General features: G+C 41.6%; 4 protein-coding genes across 18 annotated transcripts in view; 2 read left to right on the top strand and 2 right to left on the bottom strand.

Moving 5' to 3' along the window:
• nid2a (nidogen 2a (osteonidogen)) overlaps positions 1 to 3,872 on the top strand; it is a 42,545-nt gene extending 38,673 nt beyond the window's left edge. For all 13 annotated transcript variants that reach the window (XM_049569891.1, XM_049569893.1, XM_049569897.1 and 10 more), the window contains 4 exons: positions 258 to 415; positions 1,005 to 1,128; positions 1,225 to 1,337; positions 2,804 to 3,872. In XM_049569891.1, the coding sequence (XP_049425848.1) occupies positions 258 to 415; positions 1,005 to 1,128; positions 1,225 to 1,337; positions 2,804 to 2,814 (406 nt within the window). In that variant the 3' untranslated portion in view covers positions 2,815 to 3,872. The remainder of the gene's footprint in view (positions 1 to 257; positions 416 to 1,004; positions 1,129 to 1,224; positions 1,338 to 2,803) is intronic.
• An 88-nt stretch (positions 3,873 to 3,960) lies between these two features.
• Positions 3,961 to 6,803, bottom strand: rtraf (RNA transcription, translation and transport factor). Its single transcript, XM_049570582.1, has 8 exons — positions 6,638 to 6,803; positions 6,014 to 6,138; positions 5,647 to 5,746; positions 5,268 to 5,348; positions 5,046 to 5,134; positions 4,886 to 4,954; positions 4,697 to 4,745; positions 3,961 to 4,559 (listed from the first exon to the last, which is right to left on the bottom strand). Exons 1-8 carry the CDS (start codon positions 6,696 to 6,698, stop codon positions 4,405 to 4,407), a joined length of 729 nt encoding a protein of 242 aa, XP_049426539.1. The 5' UTR covers positions 6,699 to 6,803; the 3' UTR covers positions 3,961 to 4,404.
• A 437-nt stretch (positions 6,804 to 7,240) lies between these two features.
• On the bottom strand, positions 7,241 to 9,362 carry sap18 (Sin3A-associated protein). Its single transcript, XM_049570577.1, has 4 exons — positions 9,185 to 9,362; positions 7,917 to 8,026; positions 7,646 to 7,768; positions 7,241 to 7,532 (listed from the first exon to the last, which is right to left on the bottom strand). The coding sequence occupies exons 1-4, from the start codon at positions 9,254 to 9,256 to the stop codon at positions 7,376 to 7,378; spliced, it is 462 nt and encodes a 153-aa protein (XP_049426534.1). The 5' UTR covers positions 9,257 to 9,362; the 3' UTR covers positions 7,241 to 7,375.
• Positions 9,363 to 13,352: 3,990 nt separating this feature from the next.
• Positions 13,353 to 18,056, top strand: LOC125885122 (gap junction beta-6 protein-like). Of its 3 annotated transcripts, XM_049570579.1 has the most exons (7): positions 13,353 to 13,416; positions 13,532 to 13,580; positions 14,172 to 14,343; positions 14,495 to 14,647; positions 17,259 to 17,407; positions 17,499 to 17,705; positions 17,829 to 18,056. In XM_049570579.1, exons 3-7 carry the CDS (start codon positions 14,173 to 14,175, stop codon positions 17,905 to 17,907), a joined length of 759 nt encoding a protein of 252 aa, XP_049426536.1. In that variant the 5' UTR covers positions 13,353 to 13,416; positions 13,532 to 13,580; position 14,172; the 3' UTR covers positions 17,908 to 18,056. The 3 variants fall into 3 exon arrangements, with proteins under 3 accessions (XP_049426536.1, XP_049426537.1, XP_049426538.1); XM_049570580.1 differs by having other exon boundaries at positions 13,389 to 13,580; positions 17,499 to 17,734; positions 17,829 to 17,929; XM_049570581.1 differs by having other exon boundaries at positions 13,389 to 13,580; positions 17,499 to 17,711; positions 17,829 to 17,908.
• The last annotated feature ends 2,161 nt before the right edge of the window (positions 18,057 to 20,217 follow it).

Consider the following 20,217-nt stretch of genomic DNA (forward strand, 5'->3'; position numbering starts at 1 on the left):
CAGCATGAGGCAGCTGGTCCCTCGAGTCCTGTACCCTTGTACCTTAACATACCCGCTCTTCTGTGTGTGTGTGTGTGTGTGTGGTTTTCCTCTTGTCTCATTATATTAGCCAGATCCCAGCGCTCAGAACCATAAACAAGTCCATGCAAAAACCCACAGACGCAAAAAATTCAGCCAAGATAAAGCTGAATGATTTGAAGAATGAAGTTTAAGAGTCATAAGTTTTATAATCCCCCCTCCTGTTTCTCTCTCTGCAGTACTCTGTATTGGACCGATTGGAACCGAGAGGCTCCTAAGATTGAGAGTTCGTCAGTGGACGGTCAGAACCGCAGGGTGGTGGTGTCTGACGGCATCGGTTTACCAAACGCTCTTACGTATGACTCTTCCTCTGGACAAATCTGTTGGGCTGATGCAGGTAAACACCACATCTACTACCACTGGTCAACCACTTCTGCCATGAGAGCCTCGTTTGCACCAAGCAGTGCGGTTCAGTTCAGTTTGTTATACATATTAGTGGTTGTTTTTGCGTTTCCATTGTCAGAAGTTGTGGATGGTACCAATAGAAGCATTTCATTCCCTACTGTCTTCTCGTTACCTCTCTGTTGAGGTACCCAGCACACCCAGTGAGAAACAACCTGCCTACATTTAAGAATACTGTTTACGGTGGAAAAACTACACCAATCTAGGGTTTGGGTCCATATCTGTGCAGGTTACGTAACGTTTCTAAGGGTACTATACGAGAAGTGTATGTTGGAAACGTGGCTTATACTCAAGGGAGTATTTTTCTCTAGGGATGGGGTGATACTTTTCAAAATCATAGTTTTGTAAGATCTGCAGACAAGGCAAAGGGCTAAAAAGTGCTACAACCTCCTATATATGTTTTTAAAAATGATTTTATCTCTGTTATTTTTCTCCCCAAAAGACACGAGCAGGTATCGAGTATCTAAAAAGCAATAAGCTTCAGATAATAACGATCCATGTTCCTCTCTTGTTTTGTGCGTCAGGTACAAAGCGTTTAGAGTGTGTGTCCCCGGATGGTTCGGGTCGAAGAGTGGTCCACCCCAGTCTCAACTACCCGTTCAGCATGGTCTACTACAGGAACCATTTCTATTACACTGACTGGAGGAGGTAGCCATCTTTATCTGTCTTCCTGTTTGTCCATTACTGATCACCAATCAGTGCTCCCCATTCTTAATGCCTCTGTCTGTGTCCTCTGCCTCGCAGGGATGGAGTGATCGCAGTGAGCAAAGACACCAGTCAGATCACTGATGAATACCTGCCTGACCAGCGCTCTCACCTGTACGGCATCGCCATAGCAACTACCCAATGTCTATCAGGTGGGTACCTCGCTGTCTTACAAACACACACACTATCACTCTCTGTCACTTACACGCGCACACACTTTTCAGACTCTGTTGAGATGTATAATTTTGGCCCTGTATAATCACAACCAAACGCCCCCTCTCTCACACACGCTGACTTTAAGGTGCACCAGACAGTGAGCTCATTGGTTTGTGTGCAGTGATGTCATCACATCAGCCAACTCCCACCAGATGTCACCTTAACCCTGAAGGCTGCATTTATGCAGAGACAGAAAACACGGTTAACCCTACACGGGGATGTGGTGGCTGAGAATGTTGAATTCAAGTCTCATGGAAACAAAGGATATATGAACTTCTTACTCCATGTCTGCACACACGGCGTAGCAAAACATAACTGGAGGGGATCTTACAGTGTTTCATGTGAACCATACTATAAGGACACTGCACATAAATCAAATTAGAAATCGAAGACAAATAGTTTAGACATAGTGTAAATAATTACCAGAATATTGGATGTATAATGGTCCTGGTGGAAAACAGCATCATAAACACAATCTGCCAGTTTCATTAAGAGGCCGAGCCCTGAGGGGAAAAAACGGATTGTTTCGGCTGATGTAAATGCAACCTTTGTTGTCTGAGGAAAGCCAAGTTTGTGTTTCATCACCCTGCACCCAGAGAGCAGTCATCACACAGCTGGCTCACACCCTCCACTCCACTTTGTGTGTGTGTGTGTGTGTGTGGTGACTTCACATGCAGCCATGAAATAGACACAAGAACAATGATTACACAGCTGTGTGTGACCCTCTACTTGTATTTAGTGTTTGTGTGTCATGTTTGATGTGTTGATGTCTGCGGATGGCTTCGAGTCCTTTCAAAGCTTTGTGTTAAACACCTTGAAAGTACAAAGTAGCCCTCTGATCACACAATAATCCCTAAAGTAGCACCTTGGCTCCACACACGTGCTGTGTTCAGTTTGTGTTCAGCTCAGTTTGTGCGTCCGAATGATGGCTGTCACTCGTGTGTGTTGCTGTAAATGTCATGTCTGCACGTCCTCTAACGCTCTCCAAAGCCTCAGACTAAATAACAGCCGCTTGCTTCAAAGACGTGGACGTGTGGTGTAATTGTGACCATGATGACAGCTCTAAAACACACTTGTTAAGGGTTTGGGAGCTGGCTGTAAGAGGCTTAAAAGCTGTTATTGTTGAATACATGAACACAGACACACACATGCTCTTTACGGAGATAATTCTCAGTCGCCTCAGGTTGCTAAGTGTAGGGCTTTGTTCAGGATGGAGGGTGTGTTTGTTCTGTCATTACACCACTGCAGCACTCCAACTTTCATCCTGCTACATTTGGATTCACACAGGAAGACCTTTGACTCTTCATTTCCACCTGGAGCTATCAACTAAAAGAAAAAAAGAGGTTAGACTTCCACTAGAAATGTAATATATGTGTCAACGTTATATTTTTGTGTGTCTCAGGGAGCCACTAACGACAGACTGGCAGCTGCAGGGTCCTTTGGTGCTAAAGTTCTGGGGCGATTCCTGATCAGAGGGCAGGACCACCTCAAGACGTGCCCTCCCCAGTGTCCCTCGGTAATAAAAAGGACACTCAGTTGGGAGCAAGATGGCTTCCTGTTGCCAGATCGACCGTCAGAGCAAATTTACAACCCCTCCACTCACCCTGACCCCGACCCCATTATCCCACCTAAAAGATATAACCCCAAAATAAATGTTTTGTAAATTTGTTTTATACCTCATTTTTAGTTTGTTTTTTTTCTACTGTATTTTTGTACGTGAGTTTTTGTTTTATACCAATTAAACCTACAGAATCAGATTTTAAAATTTGTGTGAGAGTAGGTTTTCTGTTTTGTTTTTAAAGCCAAAGAAGAATGACCTGAAGAGCTTTTAAACCGTTCGAGCCAAAGTTTTGTTGTGAAACTGAGCATCACATTTCTTTTTGGTCCGCTGGCCACAGTGGCTTTTTATATTCAGTATCATTGTTAAGCTTTCAGAGTAGATTCTGGACAAATGCAAAAACGGGGAAACAGAAAAGTTAACTGTTTTGGGGGAGATTGTTATTCAAGTCTTGACGAGAGATGCGAAGATCGATATTACTTTCAGAAATGAGTGGTAGCAATCTCTTCATTGAAGTCTCGGCAACAATTTGTACTTCAATAATTAGTGGGATCATTAATTTACCCGATTAGAAATAGAATTAGCAATTAAAGAAAATACATGTTTGAGTATGTCATGCAACATGTTAAGAGGAAAATCACCGCCACTGTTGAGACTGAAATAAATTGTGTAATCAGATTACTGTAATCTGATTCTTCGTAATAATCTCTTCCCCTCAGCCCTGTGGCCACGGTCAGATCCCAGCGACGACAGTCCTGCCATATTTCTCTGCACTACTAATCTGTATTTCACACGTGATGAAAGGACGTTATTCTTTTTTTTTGCCAAATATTTTTACTACTACTACTTTTCAAATCTTTATCTTTTTATAAGATGTGATATTTATAACAATAAAATGTGATTTGGTACTTGACACCGTTTCTTGGGATTATTTTGTTACTCTTTCAGCTCTGATGCTCCTCGGGAAAATTACCACCACACAAGAAACACAGGAGCCAGAGTGTGTTCAGCTGTATTTATATATTTTCCCACACAGCATCAATGTAAACCATTTCAAAATAACGTATTCTTCCATCTTGAAACAAAAGACACTAATGTAACTGTCAGTTTGAATATTTCATAAGCTTCTCTGTGGTTTCTGCTGAGGGAGACTGCAGGGCAGCCACTCTGAATGACCAACATATTAGCAGTAATAAGTACCTCGGTGTGTGTTTTGGCCTTAACTCATTTATGCTGCAATACGAAAATCAAAAACAGCATCTTAAAATTTGGCTTTTGCTCATATTTCCTCCGAGTTCCCAATCGGATTGGTCTCATCTCATGCAACAACGGAAAAAACAAACTCATACGTCCAACGAAGACAGGCTTTTCCTTTCAAAATCAAATTAAAACTCCCGTGGTTCAGTCCCTCCCTTCGTCCAGCATCATCCTCCTCATCCTTGCTCTCATCTGCCCACCTTGCCCAGCCTGTGGTCTGTCTTGGGGTCGGCGATGATGGCCTGAACGGCTACGATGGCCTCGTTGATCTTCGTCTGGAGCTCCCTCAGCTCCTCGATGTGCAGCAGGCGCAGGATCTGAGCCGCTTCGTTCAGAGTGGCATCTGGAAAGAAATTTATTTCAGCTAAGTTTGTGTTCATACTGCTCTGCATCAAAGCACTATTGTACCAATGACCTCTCTGGTGGTCCCACCAGAATTTGCCCTTCCTGTACCTCTTTCATCGACAAAGCTGCACTCACCTCCAGTATCAAAACCCAAAATGTGCTTGTCTAAAGTTACTGGAACACCCTGAGAACCACAGAAACATACACATGTAACACATATACATGACTGGGACTCATTTGAGCCACCCAATTAACTTTAAGGTTTTAATTATAGGACTTGTAAATAGAAGAATCTCCAGATATCATTCTTTAAGTTTACAGTACCTCTCTGTTGTGGCTGGCTTTAGTGATCGCCTCTGGAGAAAGTCTCTCCTGGATCAGAATACGAATAGCCTGGCAGGAGAGCATGCAGACAGAAAAATGATTAGTATGACAATTTTCTACTCAATAAGGATGTAGTGATAATAAATGAGCACACACCCACCTTGAGCATCACCAGGTAGTCGTCATGTCGTTGTATCTGCAGGATGTTGGCCAGCGCCATCACTCCTGATTTGAAATCTGGTGAACTACCTGAAAAACACAAACAAAAGCTGACTTCATGTTTCACCTGGAGCACAGAGGAGAAGAAATCAAAAAGAAAAAGAACAGATGTGTGAGATCAAAGTGCAAGGACAGGCAGAGGAGCAGAGGTGTTTCTTCTTACTGTCAAGATTGACGAGAGGGTCCACTGCTTTGTCGCTGTTGCCAGAGGCTGCCAGTGGCTCACAGCTCTTATACTTGTCCACTGAGGAGAGACCAACAGAGAACATATTAACGTGTCAAGTGAGGAGCCAAACAGGCTTATACAGATTATTTTAAACTTGTTTGACGTTATTCATTTGTCAGTGTTCGAAAGAATAACTTGACTGGTGAGCTGGTGTCATTGGAAAACATTTTTCCTTTTATAATATCTCCATCTACTGGTTAGCATCAGTATTACAGCACAGTCCAATCCTGTAGCCAGAGTTATCTACCCTACAAAACTTTTCACTGACACCATTGTTATCATTATAACAACAGACAAGCACGTAATGCCAGCTCACCATTGTCTCCGTATTCATATCTCACAGCCAGGCCCAGTAACCAGTCCACAGCCTCCTGCTTCTCCTGGACTCCAAAGGGACAGTTCAGGTCCTGCAGGTACTGCACACACAAACAAAACATTCAATGACATATCATGCATGTAAGAAGGCACTGACAGCTCCATGACAATGGGGAAGAGACCTCTGCAAATAATGTGACTCCCAATTAAAACTTTCTTAGCAATAAAAACTGAAGGATTTCTACCCAGGAGAAGTTTCAGCCGGTTGCAATCTGCAGTCCTCACTGCTAGATGCTACTAAATGCCCCTGAATCTTACATGCTGTCCCTTTAAATGTGGTTTGGCAATGGACGAAAAAGTGGCCTCACCTTCTGGTAGGCTGTGGGCCAGTCTGAGCTCGGGATGTTCCTCAGGTTTCCTCTGTCCTCTATCTTGTAATGTCGGATCTTCTGGTCCTCGAGCCACACAATGCAGTTCCTGAACTGTGTCTCATCTGAGCAGAAAGGACAGACACTGCTGAGTAGCTATTTTTAACAGGATGCAGATGTTGTTAGCTAGCACTTACTGAGCATTTAACGTTACTTTAACAGTAGCCCAGCAATATACCCGAAATCCAAGTGAGCATATTTACATATAATGCCATTTCACATTATTACATAATGCTTGCCAAATTGCTCTAAAAAATGCATTCAAACTATATTGGAATACAACTGTGGACACAATAGGTGGTTAAATACCAAGGGCGTTCTTCAGTTATCAGTACTGCCGAATAAAAGTGTCGTGTATAACTGGTTGTAAAAGACCCAGTGTCCCAACAGATATACAGGTTTATGAGCCACATAGCACAACAAAGCCAATATTTTATAAATAGAGTGGCATTTCGTTGTCTCCAGTGACAGCATTTGCATGACGTTAACGTTACATGTTAGCCGGCTCCACGTTTAACTCACCGGACTAAATTTAAGAGCTCCTTTACTAGTTTTGTTTCTCACCTCTGCAGTCAAATCCTCCGGGATTGTGATAATCTAGCGCTGTCAATTTTCTCCGAAACATTTTAACGTATACTTTGTGTCTAAGCTGCTGCTTTCTTCAGCTAACAATCGGCTAGCTCAGATGTTTCTGCTAGCTAGCTAGCTGTCAATATGTGGCATTGCGCATGCGCGGCTGGACTTCCGGCTGTGACTATCAAAATAAAGTTCTCTAGCGCCACACGAAAATGAATTAACAACTGTGGCACTGCCACACCAATTTTCTAGACCAACTCTATATTTTGTGTTTCCAGTACTTTAAAAAACAATTATATTCTGTGAAATTTCTTCAATGTAACATTCCAGTGTTTTTACGTAGCATTTAACTAACTGTGTATTAACCATATTTGAAGGCAGTGATCATACTTAAAATCATTGCACACTCGCTCCCCAATTACAAGAACCCACAGCAGTTATAATTAAGTGCATTAGTTGTTTTCACAAACTTCTAAATCAGACGCTCTGACTCCAAATATGTTATGTGTTGTTGGAATCTGGACCATCTTAAACCTGATCAAATGGGGAGATTACAGTTCACAGTATGTTACACAGAAAGGAGCAGAAACGTTGGAAAAAAATCACAACTTTATTACACTTCACATTTTAAAAAATGAGGCAAAAACCATCCAGGATGAGGCAATGGAAAAAACAAACAAACAAAGAACAGTTTGATGTGTGTTGATTTATGTTTCATGTTTAGAATTAGAAGGGCCTCATGCGTGTGTTAAGGGGCAGGGCTCTGTTTGGTGGTGTGATCGCTATGTCCAGATAGTCTCCAATTTGGAAGCGCTGGGACTGCAACGTCATGGAGTCATCTGGACCCTTTCTGCCGGACACAGTGCTGCCAATATCTTTCAACCTGTAAGGAGGGACACCACATATGTCAATATAGGAGCAGACAAATTCACCAGACTGGTTCGCAAGTGGCCTGATCCATGAGTCCAACTAGTGCAGATGGAGTGTGATACCAACCTGTACACTTTCCCTCTAGGATCAGGGTAGACGATGGCAAAGCTAAAGTTGGTCCCCTTTTTTCTGGCCTCTGGATGCACTTCCTTCACCAGGCTGGTGAGTTCCTTCAGAGTAGCATCCATCCTGAAAAACACACAGAGTCAGAGACCTGTTCCAATGCCAAACTGTACATTAGAATCACACTACTTTAACAAGGAGCTTTTACTGTCATATAAACTCAACTAATGCTTAACTGACACATGCGAAAAAAACCAAATATTTGCAGTTTCACCATGTGTATATCTGCAGTTCGCTGGAGGGGACGTTGCCACGGGCGAATTCATCTGCTCGATGATGACGGCCACTGTTGGTGGTGAATACTCTCAGCAGAAGGGGACAGGTCTGCAGCAAAAGTAAGCATCAGACATAAAGGTATATAGAAAAAGTAAAGAATAAAGTAAGAGCTGGCTGTGCCAGACAACACAGGCAATCTGACAACGACAAACATTTTTCATTTTTAATTGGGACAGACTGATTCCTTTAAGTAATCCAGTTTTGTGGCACTGCAACGGTCAACATGAATCACTACACAGGCACAAGGGTCATATCTCTGTCTTCGGTAAATAGCGTTCTTTTGTTTTGAGTTTGACAGTGGTTGGTGACAGTGGTTTCTTTAGTTTGCTGCCCCTTTGTGGTCACACCGAGTAACTACAACACAACATATTCTTATTCAATGTAGGTATTAACACTATTATAATTATCCTCATTAAGTGTTGAAATGGGTTATTAGTCTTCATAGTACCGATTTAAATAGTATCTGTATAAATATACAGGTACACATAGTGTACTCCATGAACTTGCTTTATCAAACCCAAATGAATGGAGGACAGCACATTGGAAACACCTGTGGAAGGCAACCTGTGTCATCTCAAATCCCTCTCATGACACCGATTATACCAACTGTACCATTGTAGTTATTAGGAGCAATACACAAACACAAAGCGATTAACCCATCAGGAAAACTGAGCTCAGGTAAGTTACAAATGTGGCAAAAAAAGATGGGTGTTGCTTGTGATTATATTCATGCCGAATATATCCGAACACACCGAAAGAGACTTACATGTTACTGGTCTTGTATGTCGACCTATAAGAATAAAGTATTTAAATTGCATTTTTTTCCCCAGGTCACGTAGGTAACATTGAGTCAACTAATTCTATTAAAGTCTCAAGGTAAACAATGTATTTAGTGAGCTACAAATTGTCTTTAACTGTTGGTTGGGGATATAACGTTATTCATGGTTAGCTAGCACGCTAGCATTAGCATGCTGCAGAGGCTACTGTTCAGTCTCCTTTTATTTACTGGTGATTACCAGAACATTATTATGGCATTGAATGAAAGCAGACATACGGGTCTACATTTTTTTAATCATGATATAATGTTCAGAGTTTGTCCCGAAGTCTCTAAACTGTTAGCATTAGCATTAGCTAACAGAACCAGGTTAGCTTCGATAGCGCTGATAAGGTAAACAAGCTAACGTTAAACAAACTCCCGCCATGCACCTTTTCTCGGTCGATGGGCTTCTCTGGTTCCTTCTTGATTTCTTCTTGTGTGATGCGGGATTCAAGGGCCATTCTTATTTTTAACCGATATATAATACACTTCGGTACCGACTTTTGCCACCTTGCTTGAGTATTTTATCGTAGCTGCAGCAACGAATGGGACCGAAGCCGTTTCCGTTTCCGGTGTCGTTTCAGTGGCGTTCAGCCAGCGATAACTATCGCCCCCTAGTGTTTCGGAGTGAGTCTCCATGCATCATGTTTGGCATGGCTACAAATATTTTGGCTTAAAGCAGTCTAGCCTGAGAGATTTTTTTCAATAAATTCAACTTTATTGAATATATTTATTACACTCAGCTAAATATTTAAAAAATATATTAAGATAATGTAAAAGCGATGTAAAAATGAGCTCAATTACAACAGATTCAAGATTCAAGAATATTATTGTCATTATGCGAGCATAACAACATTGCAAATATGTCATCCTCAATAATGCACACTTTAAAAAAGAAAAACTTCACACATATTTAGCCCACATATAGAATAACACACGAAAGTAAGCTGTAATAATGCTAATAATAAGAACAAGAAGATATCATTTATCAGTCGCTCTGTTGTCAAATAGAAAAAGGTCAAAATACACACACATGCACAAACAGGACCTATACATGCATTAAATGAAGAGATGTCAAAGCAGTTGGGGGTCCAGTGCCATGCTCAAGGGCACCTTGGCAGTGCCCAGGAGGCAAACTTGCACCTCTCCAGGTACCAGTCCACGCTCCATACTTGGTCCGTACAGGGGACTTGAATCAGTGACCCTTCGGTGCGCAGGCCCAGTCCCTATGGACTGAGCTTCTGCCCCTGTTCAACATTGAAATCTGGCCAACGCAAGCACAAACATAAGTAATAATATGTATAAGAGAATGTGTGCAAGAGATTAAGGTGAAAGAAAGAAACATAACAAAATAAAATCTTTCAGGGTTTGCTGAATAAATAAAATTGAGATGTCTAAATAATCTAATAGTTGTTGCCAATTTATAATGTTTGAGTTTTGTGTGTTGAATTTAGTGGCATCAAGTGGTGAGGTTGCACATTGCAACCAACAGAAACTTCTCCTGAGTGCAAAGCACGTCGGAGAAACAGGGTGGCCGACGCGAAAACGTGAATGGACCTGTCAAGTATAGCCAGCATTTGATTTGTCCATTCTGGGCTGCTGTAGAAACAACATGGTGGACTCTGTGGAAGAGGACCTGCTCTGCATGTGGATAAATGGCTCATTCTAAGGTAACGAAAACACAACAATTCTTAGTGTCAGGTGATTATACACTAATGCAAAAGAGTTATGAATATTCTTATCTATTTCTGCCAATATATCCCTCTAAATCCTACACACTGGACCTTTAAATTTTCAATAGTAGTCAAGTACATTTTAAAATCAGTATCTTTAAAGACATAAAAGAAGGGTTGTCTTTTAAGCCAAATCATTTTATGTATATAACATTTTGCTATAATAATATCAAGTTAATTACATAGCCTGCTTCTCATCTGCTGAGAAACTGGGATTGTTAAAAATGAGTATCAAGCTTTGTTAGTAACCTGAAAGTTACACAAATCATCAGGACGTCTCGCAGAATTACTGGAGTGGCTGATCCAGGATCAGTCCACCAAGTCCACCTACAGAACTGAGATCTGCCATCCAGTCACATGCTGCTCTCCCCCTCACTCATTACAGTGTGTGAGTGCGTGTGTGCAGCTCTCTGGGTATCATATGTGAGTGTTGTACAGTGTGTGTATCCTGACACTGGCCTCCTCTGTTCTCCTGCTGGCTGCCTGATCAGGAGCTACTCTAACAATCAGCTCTATTTTACCTCTCTCTCTCTCTGTCTCCCTACTCATTCACTGTGTGTGACTCGCCTGAAACAATCCGCCAGCCTTTCTCCCTCTGTGTTTTTTTCCTTTAGTCCTGTCCTGACTGAGAGATCAAACAGTGGCTCTTTGAGGCTGGGCCTGACACTGATATCCATTCACTGATATGCATCAAGAATAAGTGTTGCTGTTATTCCCCTAATGACTCCATTAGAATCACTGACGCCCTCTGTGTCTCAGCCCCGGACGGTTTCCTGCCCCTTCACATCATCGCTGCTCATTTTGCAGGGTCATGTTGCGTGATGTGATTCAGAGGAGAGTCTTGATACGGCGTCTGCAACTCTTGCTTCATTATAAATGAAAACTCACTCTACTGGTACACCCATGTCTACAGGCCGATTCAAACATTTTAGCTCAGGCAGAATATGCTGAAAATGTCGCAGCCCCCTCAGATGTATTCATTTCAGTTTTGTGAGCACCCACAGTGTAAACTGAGGAAGTTGGTTTTGCTCCCACACATCAACAAACAGTGGGGAAAGCTCATCGGTCACAGTCATTAGCAGCACACAGAGCTGCACTGTCCGGCAGGCTGACTGCTGCCAAGGGATGGTTGGGCTCTGAGAAGTAACTTTGACTCTCTACCTGTGTCCTGTTACAGCCACAAAGGGATCACACACACACACATGCACACAGACATGCACACACCTTTTACTACAAAGCAATGTTGTTCTTTCAACCTCCTGACTTCCACCCTGCAGGGGCATCATGTAGGAACTGCAGATGTGACCTTTTAATATAATTAAAGTTGTGTAATGTGTGAAAATGCTTACTGTGACATTAAAGCTGGGGTAGGCAGAAAAGAAACTAAAAAAAAAAACAGCAGAATTTGAATATTCACCCTAAGCCCCTCCTACTAGACGACCACAGGCATATGCATGCACTTCATACATTAACTTAGTGTTTTATTTAATCTTGGTTTATTCTACGGTTGCCACTGTAGAGGTCACTCAGCCCCTCCTTGCCCCGCTCTCTCTCTGTGTTTGTCAGACTGTAAATTAGACAAGATTAAGCTAGCTAGCCACCCTGCGGTCCCTCCACCTCGCTCTGGTCTTCTTGTTGCTGCAAGGGGACCGGGCAGCAGCTCTGAGATGAACCTTTTGTCGGCAGCTATAGTTGCTCGAATTCAACCAGTGCAAACCCCCAAGTAGCCATTGGGTCTAACTTGTGAAACAGCAGCAACAGAAAGTTTGCTGATCCATCGGGGAGTCGGGCTGTCTGGTCCCCTGGAGCTGGAGTTTGCATTGGCTGGATTTGGATTGCCACGGCTGCTGACTGGGGTCGGTCTCCAGGGCTGCTGCCTGCTCTCCTCTTGGCAAGGTGGTCTGTAGCAACTGGAAGTGAGGCAAAGGACACACAATGATGTGAGGCTCTAGTTAACATTAGCTACAAAAACATGAACTTGACTTTGCTGCACACGTGAGCCTTTGGATCCTGTTAGCAGAAGGCTAAACTATTAGCAACATGTTTTCTTAATCTCCGAAACACTTTGCAGATATTAAAACATATTTTGTTTTGTTTATTGTCAGACTCTCTTTAAAACTCTCTTTATGGTAAGTCTGTCTTCCTTTCTGGGTGCTTTGCAGTGTAGGCAGTTGCTGATAATGCTGCAATAGTAACTTTCTCTGTGGGATTCTTTGCCTTTGAATCAGGCTTTGACTGAAAGGACATGCACATGGATGTATATTTGTAGAACAGCCAATAGGAACACCCGCTCTCTGAGAAGAGAGTCTCCCATGACGGGATTTTCTAAAGCATTAAAACAGGGCAAAGAGGAGGTGCAAAATAAATCTGCCTACCCCAGCTTTAATTGTGGTACCTTGTTAATTCAAGTTTACTTGTTGCATAATGCCTTTGCAAAATAAAAACAAACAAAAAAAACAGATGATGTCATCAGGGTTGTCTTGCTTTGGGCTTGAGACTTAAAGTTTCACAGAAGGCTTTAACTTGACTGATGAAGGTCTCATTAAGGTCATTATTTTTTCAAGATTTTCCTCTAGCCTTTCACTGCCTTTATCATTTACTGAAACTCTCACAAAACAATCCCATTAGTAGTCTGCACATTTATTCAGAGTGACAAACACAGTATATATAGTATTAGTAGTCTATTATCAATGTCTGTGCAGCCTTTGCTACATTTCTCTATGAATATTATCTCCATGTCTTCTTCTGTAATACTTCTGTTGCCTCTTGCTCTGCCGCTGTAAGGTTTTATTTTGAAAACCTGCACAGGAAATCCCCTCACATTGTTCTGACTGACTTGACGTTGGAGACCCATCTTTTCTTTGATGCAGAGGAAACAGGAGCTGCAGGTTTGTTTTTTGTTCAGTGTATTAGACCTAGATTTGATTCAGTTTTGCTTCACTTGAATCATACCAGCAGTGATGTGACAGTGAGCTGTTTGTTTGTTTGTTTTTTACTGAAAAGGACCATGTGGAATATTTTCCTGAAAACACCCTGACTCTGCAGACACAAGGTAGGACAAGTATTTTTTGACAAAATCACTTCTGGAAGAGGATTTTCAGAAAATAAAAACTTTTTTTATCCCCACAATTTCTACATATCTAACTTTTTCAGGAAGCATTTACCAACAATTGCTCCTAATTAACACGCCATGCATACCATCATGCTGTATCAGTACAATCAGTAATCAGTGAACCAATAATCAATCAGTGGTTGACTGTGAATGGTGCGGCTCAGTGAGGACTGTAGTAGTGTGGGTTTGTACAGTATGTTCAGTGTGTTTTTAGTTGAGTGGGCTCTGCTCAGTACAGTCCACAGTGGGCAGAGAGGTTCATCAGTTCACATGGACTCTGGCTCTTTGCCTTCTCTCCTCCTCCTCTCACTTTCATTCCTTTTCATCCTCTTCTTCTGTCAAACTTCTCTTTTGTTTCATCGCCTGTCTCTGCTTTCATCTTCTGCCACCGCCTCCCTTCTCAATTTCCATCTGTGTTTCTGTCAGATGAGCAGTTCAAAGGAACCAGTCAAACCTGGTACATAAATCCATTTCTATACAGGCAGCTAGTTTGATAGTATTGCATTCTCATGTGTCGGCCTGTTTCCCCAGGATGTCCTGGCCCGCGCTGTACGCTCAGTTAGTCGGGGCAAACCGTCACTCCACCAGCCTGGGGAAGATCTGGCTCTCTGTGCTGTTTATTTTCCGGGTCATGGTGCTGGTTGTTGCTGCTGAGAGCGTCTGGGGGGACGAGCAGTCTGACTTCACCTGTAACACTCTCCAGGTAGGGCACCCAGACACATGTAATATATCCAATTTCTCACCATGTCATCTTGCTGTGTGGGATGTCATGTCATCAAGATGTGATTCACCTGTGTGTGTGTATACAACACATATAAAGCAACTAAACTGTTATATTGCTGTCTGTTTTTCAGCCTGGCTGTGAAAACGTCTGCTATGATCAGTTCTTCCCTGTCTCACACATCCGTCTCTGGTGTCTTCAGCTCGTCTTTGTCTCCACGCCAACACTCCTAGTCGCAATGTATGTGGCCTATCGGAACCACAGAGATAAGAAGACACTCCTACAGGTGTGTGTACCATTTCATTTGTCTGCCATCCTGGGGGGAGACTGTTCCTGTGTCTTGTCTTTTCTCTCTTTTATCTTGTCATGTCTTGCTCAGCAGGGATTTGCATCTCCATACAAGGCTACCTGTTTGAAAATGTGTCTTTAATTGACGACGCACTTGCTTTGAATGGATGATGTTTCCAAGCAGCGCCCTCTTTGGTGCTGTTCACTATTGCAATGTGCACCAGTTGTTTGTAGACAGCTACCTACCGTATAGTAAAGTAATACACACTAAGGGGTTGTAGTGAGGTGCTGATCACGAGCAGTAGACTTGGAAGTAGAAAAGAAGCCAGCGAGTGATCATCATGAATGTTTCAGGATATTGTCATGATTTTGCTTTGCACCTTTCGGTAATTGCTTGAAAAATTTAGGTTTACGTTGACGAAGCCCATTTGACGTCAGTGCAACCCGTGTGGAGGTGATCAGGTGTGCTTGGACCTGACTTTGACATGGAAAAGCCCTATTGGAAGTGGGAGGCTATGAATTGACAAGTGCATGCTGGGTGGTTTCTGTCAGTCAAGTGATGACTGACTTGATGGGCTTGGTAAATGGACTTGCACTGTATAAGCCCTTTTAGTCTCTCAAAGTGCTATTATACTACTTTTTACATTCACTCAGACATTTACACACTGGTGGAGCAATTTAGGGCTATTTGTGATACTTCAACCTCCAGACTAGAGGAGCTTGGGATCAGACCACCAGTTTTCCATCCAGATTGCAGACAAACAATACTTTCTCTGGCTCCATTTTAAACCTTCCATGCTATGCTCTTCTTAATGTTCCTGATTGGTCAGTATTCAGACTGAATTGAAATACAAGATCATGTGCCAGTAAAGTTTCAGGGAAACTTTAAAGTAACACACATTAGCTGTAGTCAGCAACAGGTTTCTCATCGTTTTACCTAAGATCATCCCTGAGCTTCTTTAATCCTTTTCCACCAACTGCACCTTACAAGTAAGACATCTCACCTCCACACCTCTGTATAGAAGATACAGAGTTATCACACAGGGACAGGGGTGCTTCAGCCTCTCTTCCAAGCTAGTGTCTCTCACAATGAGCTTTTCCTGTATTTCAGTTTCAACAGAACCAGGAGAGTTATGAATCTCCTGATCTGGGACTCATCTATTCATGCAAGCAAAAAATATGACATAATAGACCTCCTCAAACACTTTCTGATCCTCTCTGCTTTATATTTTCTTAGAATAGACAGATCTAGTTATATTTAACTAATTTTCCCTCAACTGTTGTTTTGTCTTGTAATGCCTTGCTTTATCATGTCATGTTTTATCTTGTCATGTCTTGTTTTATCGTGTCATGTTTTATCTTGTCATATCATGTTTTATCATGTCATGTCATGTTTTATCTTGTCATGCCATGTTTTGTCATGTCGTGTCTTGTTTATCATGTCATGTCATGTTTTATCTTGTCATGCCATGTTTTGTCATGTCATGTCTTGTTTATCTTGTCATGTCATGTTTTATCTTGCCATGTCTTACTTCATCATGTCATGTCATGTTTTATCTTGTCATGTCTTACTCTATCTTGTCAAGTCATGTTAATCATGTCATGTTTTATCATGTCATGTCATGTTTTATCTTGCCATGTCTTACTTCATCATGTCATGTTTTATCTTGTCATGTCTTACTTTATCTTGTCATGTTTTACCATGTCATGTCTAACTTCATCATGTCATGTTTTATCTTGTCATGTCTTACTTTATCTTGTCATGTTTTATCATGTCATGTCTAACTTCATCATGTTATGTTTTATCTTGCCATGTCTTACTTTAACTTGTCATGTCATGTTTTATTATGTCATGTCTTACTTTATCTTGTCATGTCATGTTTTATCTTGTCATGTCATGTCATGTCTTGTTTTATCTTGTCATGTCATGTTTTATCTTGTCATGTCATGTCTTGTTTTATCTTGTCATGTCATGTTTTATCTTGCCATGTCTTACTTTATCTTGTCATGTCATGTTTTATCTTGTCATGTCTTACTTTATCTTGTCATGTTTTATCTTGTCATGTCTAACTTCATCATGTCATGTTTTATCTTGTCATGTCTTACTTTAACTTGTCATGTCATGTTTTATTATGTCATGTCTTACTTTATCTTGTCATGTCATGTCTTGTTTTATCTTGTCATGTCATGTTTTATCTTGTCATGTCTTACTTTATCTTGTCATGTTTTATCATGTCATGTCTAACTTCATCATGTCATGTTTTATCTTGCCATGTCTTACTTTAACTTGTCATGTCATGTTTTATTATGTCATGTCTTACTTTATCTTGTCATGTCATGTTTTATCTTGTCATGTCATGTCTTGTTTTATCTTGTCATGTCATGTTTTATCTTGCCATGTCTTACTTTATCTTGTCATGTCATGTTTTATCTTGTCATATCATGTCATGTTTTATCTTGTCATGTCTTACTTTATCTTGTCATGTCATGTTTTATCTTGCCAAGTCTTACTTCATCATGTCACGTTTTATCTTGTAATGTCTTGTTTTATCATGTTTTTTTTTTCTCTGTTGTGTTGTCATGTCATGTTATGTCATCTTGTGTGACAGGGTTCTGGCAGAGCTGCTTTCCTCAGCAACAAAGGCCAGGAGGAAGATTTGGAGACTCTAAAGAAACGGAGACTCCCTATAGCTGGCGCCCTCTGGTGGACATATGCCTGCAGCCTGTTGTTCAGGCTGCTATTTGAAGGAGGATTCATGTAGGATCTGCCACTCTTTTCCATAATATTTCGGGTTTGCTATAATCAGATGCTTCCTGTCTCCACACAGTATGTGTCTTTGTCTCTCCAGGTACGCTCTGTACGTGGTGTACGATGGTTTCCAGATGCCACGGCTGGTGCAGTGTGATCAGTGGCCGTGTCCTAACCTGGTGGACTGCTTCATCTCACGCCCCACCGAGAAAACCATCTTCACCATTTTCATGGCCACTTCCTCCTCTATCTGCATGGTCCTTAACATGGCTGAGCTTGCATATCTTGTTGCCAAGGCTGTCACTAGGTAGAGGTATTAATCAGTCAGACAGTCAGGTGATTAATTGAAATTCGAAGTCCTCCATCTTTCATGTGGGTTATTGAAATGCAGAAAGTCCTTGAGTCCACATGTCACATCTTGTTTTTTCAGGAGTCTCAGTGGTCAGAAGGAGAGGAAAACATGCAGAAAGCAGAATAAGACAAACCAGAAGTTACTTGTCTCAACCTGAGGAAGCAGCAGCAAGGTGGGCGATACATGCAGAAGAAAGATTTTCCGAAGACTTAAAAATCTTTAAAGCTTAGGTGCTACACATGTGAATGACAAACCGTGTGTAAATAGGACTCATTGAACATTTTCTATGATACCTTAAATGTAACCTCAAAGGGTGGAGAGGATGGAATCAGTGTCAACTCAAATCTGTATTTTTACATGATACTATAGTGTCTGAGATTGTATGTCAATTCTTAATTGTCAGTACTTGAGTTAATTGGATATAAATACACTCACCATTTCCTACTTTATGTACCTCAAATAAAGTTTCATCTTATCGTAACTGTGTCTCAGTCCAATAGTTTGATTTAATAATGACATGATAATAATAATGCTCTTGTCTGGAGGTCTAAAATTACTAAGTCAGGGAATACTTTGTATTGTATTGGAATGAAATTGACTGAACAGGACAACACACATATTTTCATTGACAATAGAGGCATCAAATGATCCACTGTATTAACCTCTGCTGACCTCTGCTGGTGGCCAGCAGCAACTGCACCACCTCTGACAGCTCCATGGTCTCCTCCTATGAGGGACAGTCACAAAACATGTCTGGTGAAGAGGTGATGTCACCCCATAATAAGTGACCATGGTGAAGCAGTTTGTGGCTTAAAAAGCTTAATAGCCTAGTAGTAGTAGTAGTTATACTAGCTTGGTAATAGTAGCCTGGTAATAGTAGCCTGGTAGCAGTTGCCTGGTTATAGTAGCCTGGTATTAGTAGTATTGTAGTAGTAGTAGTAGTAGTAGTAGTGGTAATAGTAGCCTGGTAATAGTAGCCTGATAGTAGTAGTAGTGGTAAAAGTAGCCTGGTAGTAGTAGCCTGGTAGTAGTAGTAGTAGTAGTGGTAATAGTAGCCTGGTAATAGTAGCCTGGTAGTAGTAGTAGTAGTGGTAATAGTAGCCTTGTAGTAGTAGCCTGGTAGTAGTAGTAGTAGTAGTAGTGGTAATAGTAGCCTGGTAGTAGAAGTAGTGGTAATAGTAGTAGTGTTAGTAGTAGTAGTAGTAGTAGTAGTAGTAGTCGTAGTAGTAGCCTGGTAATAGCCCGGTAGTAGTAGTAGTAGCCTGGTGGTAGTAGTAGTAGTAGTGGTAAGAGTAACCTGGTAATAGTAGCCTGATAATACTTAGCCTGGTAGTAGCAGCCTGGTAATAGTAGTAGTGGTAAGAGCAGCCTGGTAATAGTAGCCTGGTAGTAGTAGTAGTAATAGTAGCCTGGTAATAGTAGCCTGGTAGTGGTAGTAGTAGTAATAGTAGCCTGGTAATAGTAGCTTGGTGGTAGTAGTAGTAGTAGTAGTAGTAGTAGTAGTAGTAGTAGTGGTAATAGTAGCCTGGTAGTAGAATTAGTGGTAATAGTAATAGTGTTAGTAGTAGTAGTAGTAGAAGACTTGTATTAGTAGTAGTAATAGTAGTCGTAGTAGTAGCCTGGTAATAGTAGCCTGGTAGTAGTAGTAATTGGAACTTTGGTAATAGTAGCCTGGTAGTAGTAGCCTGGTAATAGTAGTAGTGGTAATAGTAGTAGTAGTAGTAGTAGTAGCCTGGTAATAGCCCGGTAATAGTAGCCTAGTGGTAGTAACCTGGTAATAGTAGTAGTAGTGGTAATACTTAGCCTGGTGGTAGTAGTAGTAGTAGTAGTAGTGGTAATAGTAGCCTGGCAGTAGTAGTAGTGGTGTTAGTAGTAGTATTAGCAGTAGTAGCCTGGTAATAGTAGTGTTAGTAGTAGTAGTGGTAGCCTGGTAATAGTAGTGTTAGTAGTAGTGGTAGCAGTAGTAGCCTGGTAATGGTAGTAGCAATAGTAGTAGCCTGGTAATAGTAGTGGTAGTAGTAGTAGTAGTAGTAGTAGTAGTGGTAGCCTGGTAATGGTAGTGTTAGTAGGAGGAGTAGTAGTAGTAGTAGCCTGGTAATGGTAGTGTTAGTAGTAGTAGTAGTAGTAGCAGTAGTAGCCTGGTAATAGTAGTGTTAGTAGTGTTAGTAGTAGTAGTGGTAGCCTGGTAATAGTAGTGTTAGTAGTAGTGGTAGCAGTAGTAGCCTGGTAATGGTAGTAGCAGTAGTAGTTGTTGTAAACAGTTTTAAAGTGGTATTAAATTTGTCCTGTCAGTAAAGTGATGGAGTCGCCTCTGCCCCCTGTCCATACCTCCATACACACACAAACACACGCGCGTGCGCGCACACAAGCACATACCTTCCCCCCCACCACAACCCCCCTCGTGCGCCCCATGCACGGGGACACCAATGTGTGACAGTGGCGGATGGCCTTGGCCACGCGGGACGCA

The sequence above is a fragment of the Epinephelus fuscoguttatus genome, linkage group LG24, assembly GCF_011397635.1.
Source record: "Epinephelus fuscoguttatus linkage group LG24, E.fuscoguttatus.final_Chr_v1".
Classification (NCBI taxonomy): domain Eukaryota; kingdom Metazoa; phylum Chordata; class Actinopteri; order Perciformes; family Serranidae; genus Epinephelus; species Epinephelus fuscoguttatus.

What these genes read in the sequence shown, in the direction of transcription:
- LOC125885122 (XM_049570579.1), top strand. Translation starts at nt 14,173, where the DNA reads ATGTCCTGGCCCGCGCTGTACGCTCAGTTAGTCGGGGCAAACCGTCAC. An exon ending in CTATTTGAAGGAGGATTCAT is followed by an intron (nt 17,408 to 17,498) that starts GTAGGATCTGCC and finishes TTGTCTCTCCAG; the next exon opens with GTACGCTCTGTACGTGGTGT. An exon ending in GTTGCCAAGGCTGTCACTAG is followed by an intron (nt 17,706 to 17,828) that starts GTAGAGGTATTA and finishes TTGTTTTTTCAG; the next exon opens with GAGTCTCAGTGGTCAGAAGG.
- sap18 (XM_049570577.1), bottom strand. Translation starts at nt 9,256, where the DNA reads ATGGCCCTTGAATCCCGCATCACACAAGAAGAAATCAAGAAGGAACCA. An exon ending in GAACTGCAGATATACACATG is followed by an intron (nt 7,769 to 7,916) that starts GTGAAACTGCAA and finishes TGTGTTTTTCAG; the next exon opens with GATGGATGCTACTCTGAAGG. An exon ending in CCTAGAGGGAAAGTGTACAG is followed by an intron (nt 7,533 to 7,645) that starts GTTGGTATCACA and finishes CCCTCCTTACAG; the next exon opens with GTTGAAAGATATTGGCAGCA.
- rtraf (XM_049570582.1), bottom strand. Translation starts at nt 6,698, where the DNA reads ATGTTTCGGAGAAAATTGACAGCGCTAGATTATCACAATCCCGGAGGA. An exon ending in GGCCCACAGCCTACCAGAAG is followed by an intron (nt 5,747 to 6,013) that starts GTGAGGCCACTT and finishes TTGTGTGTGCAG; the next exon opens with TACCTGCAGGACCTGAACTG. An exon ending in TTTGGGTTTTGATACTGGAG is followed by an intron (nt 4,560 to 4,696) that starts GTGAGTGCAGCT and finishes ATTTCTTTCCAG; the next exon opens with ATGCCACTCTGAACGAAGCG.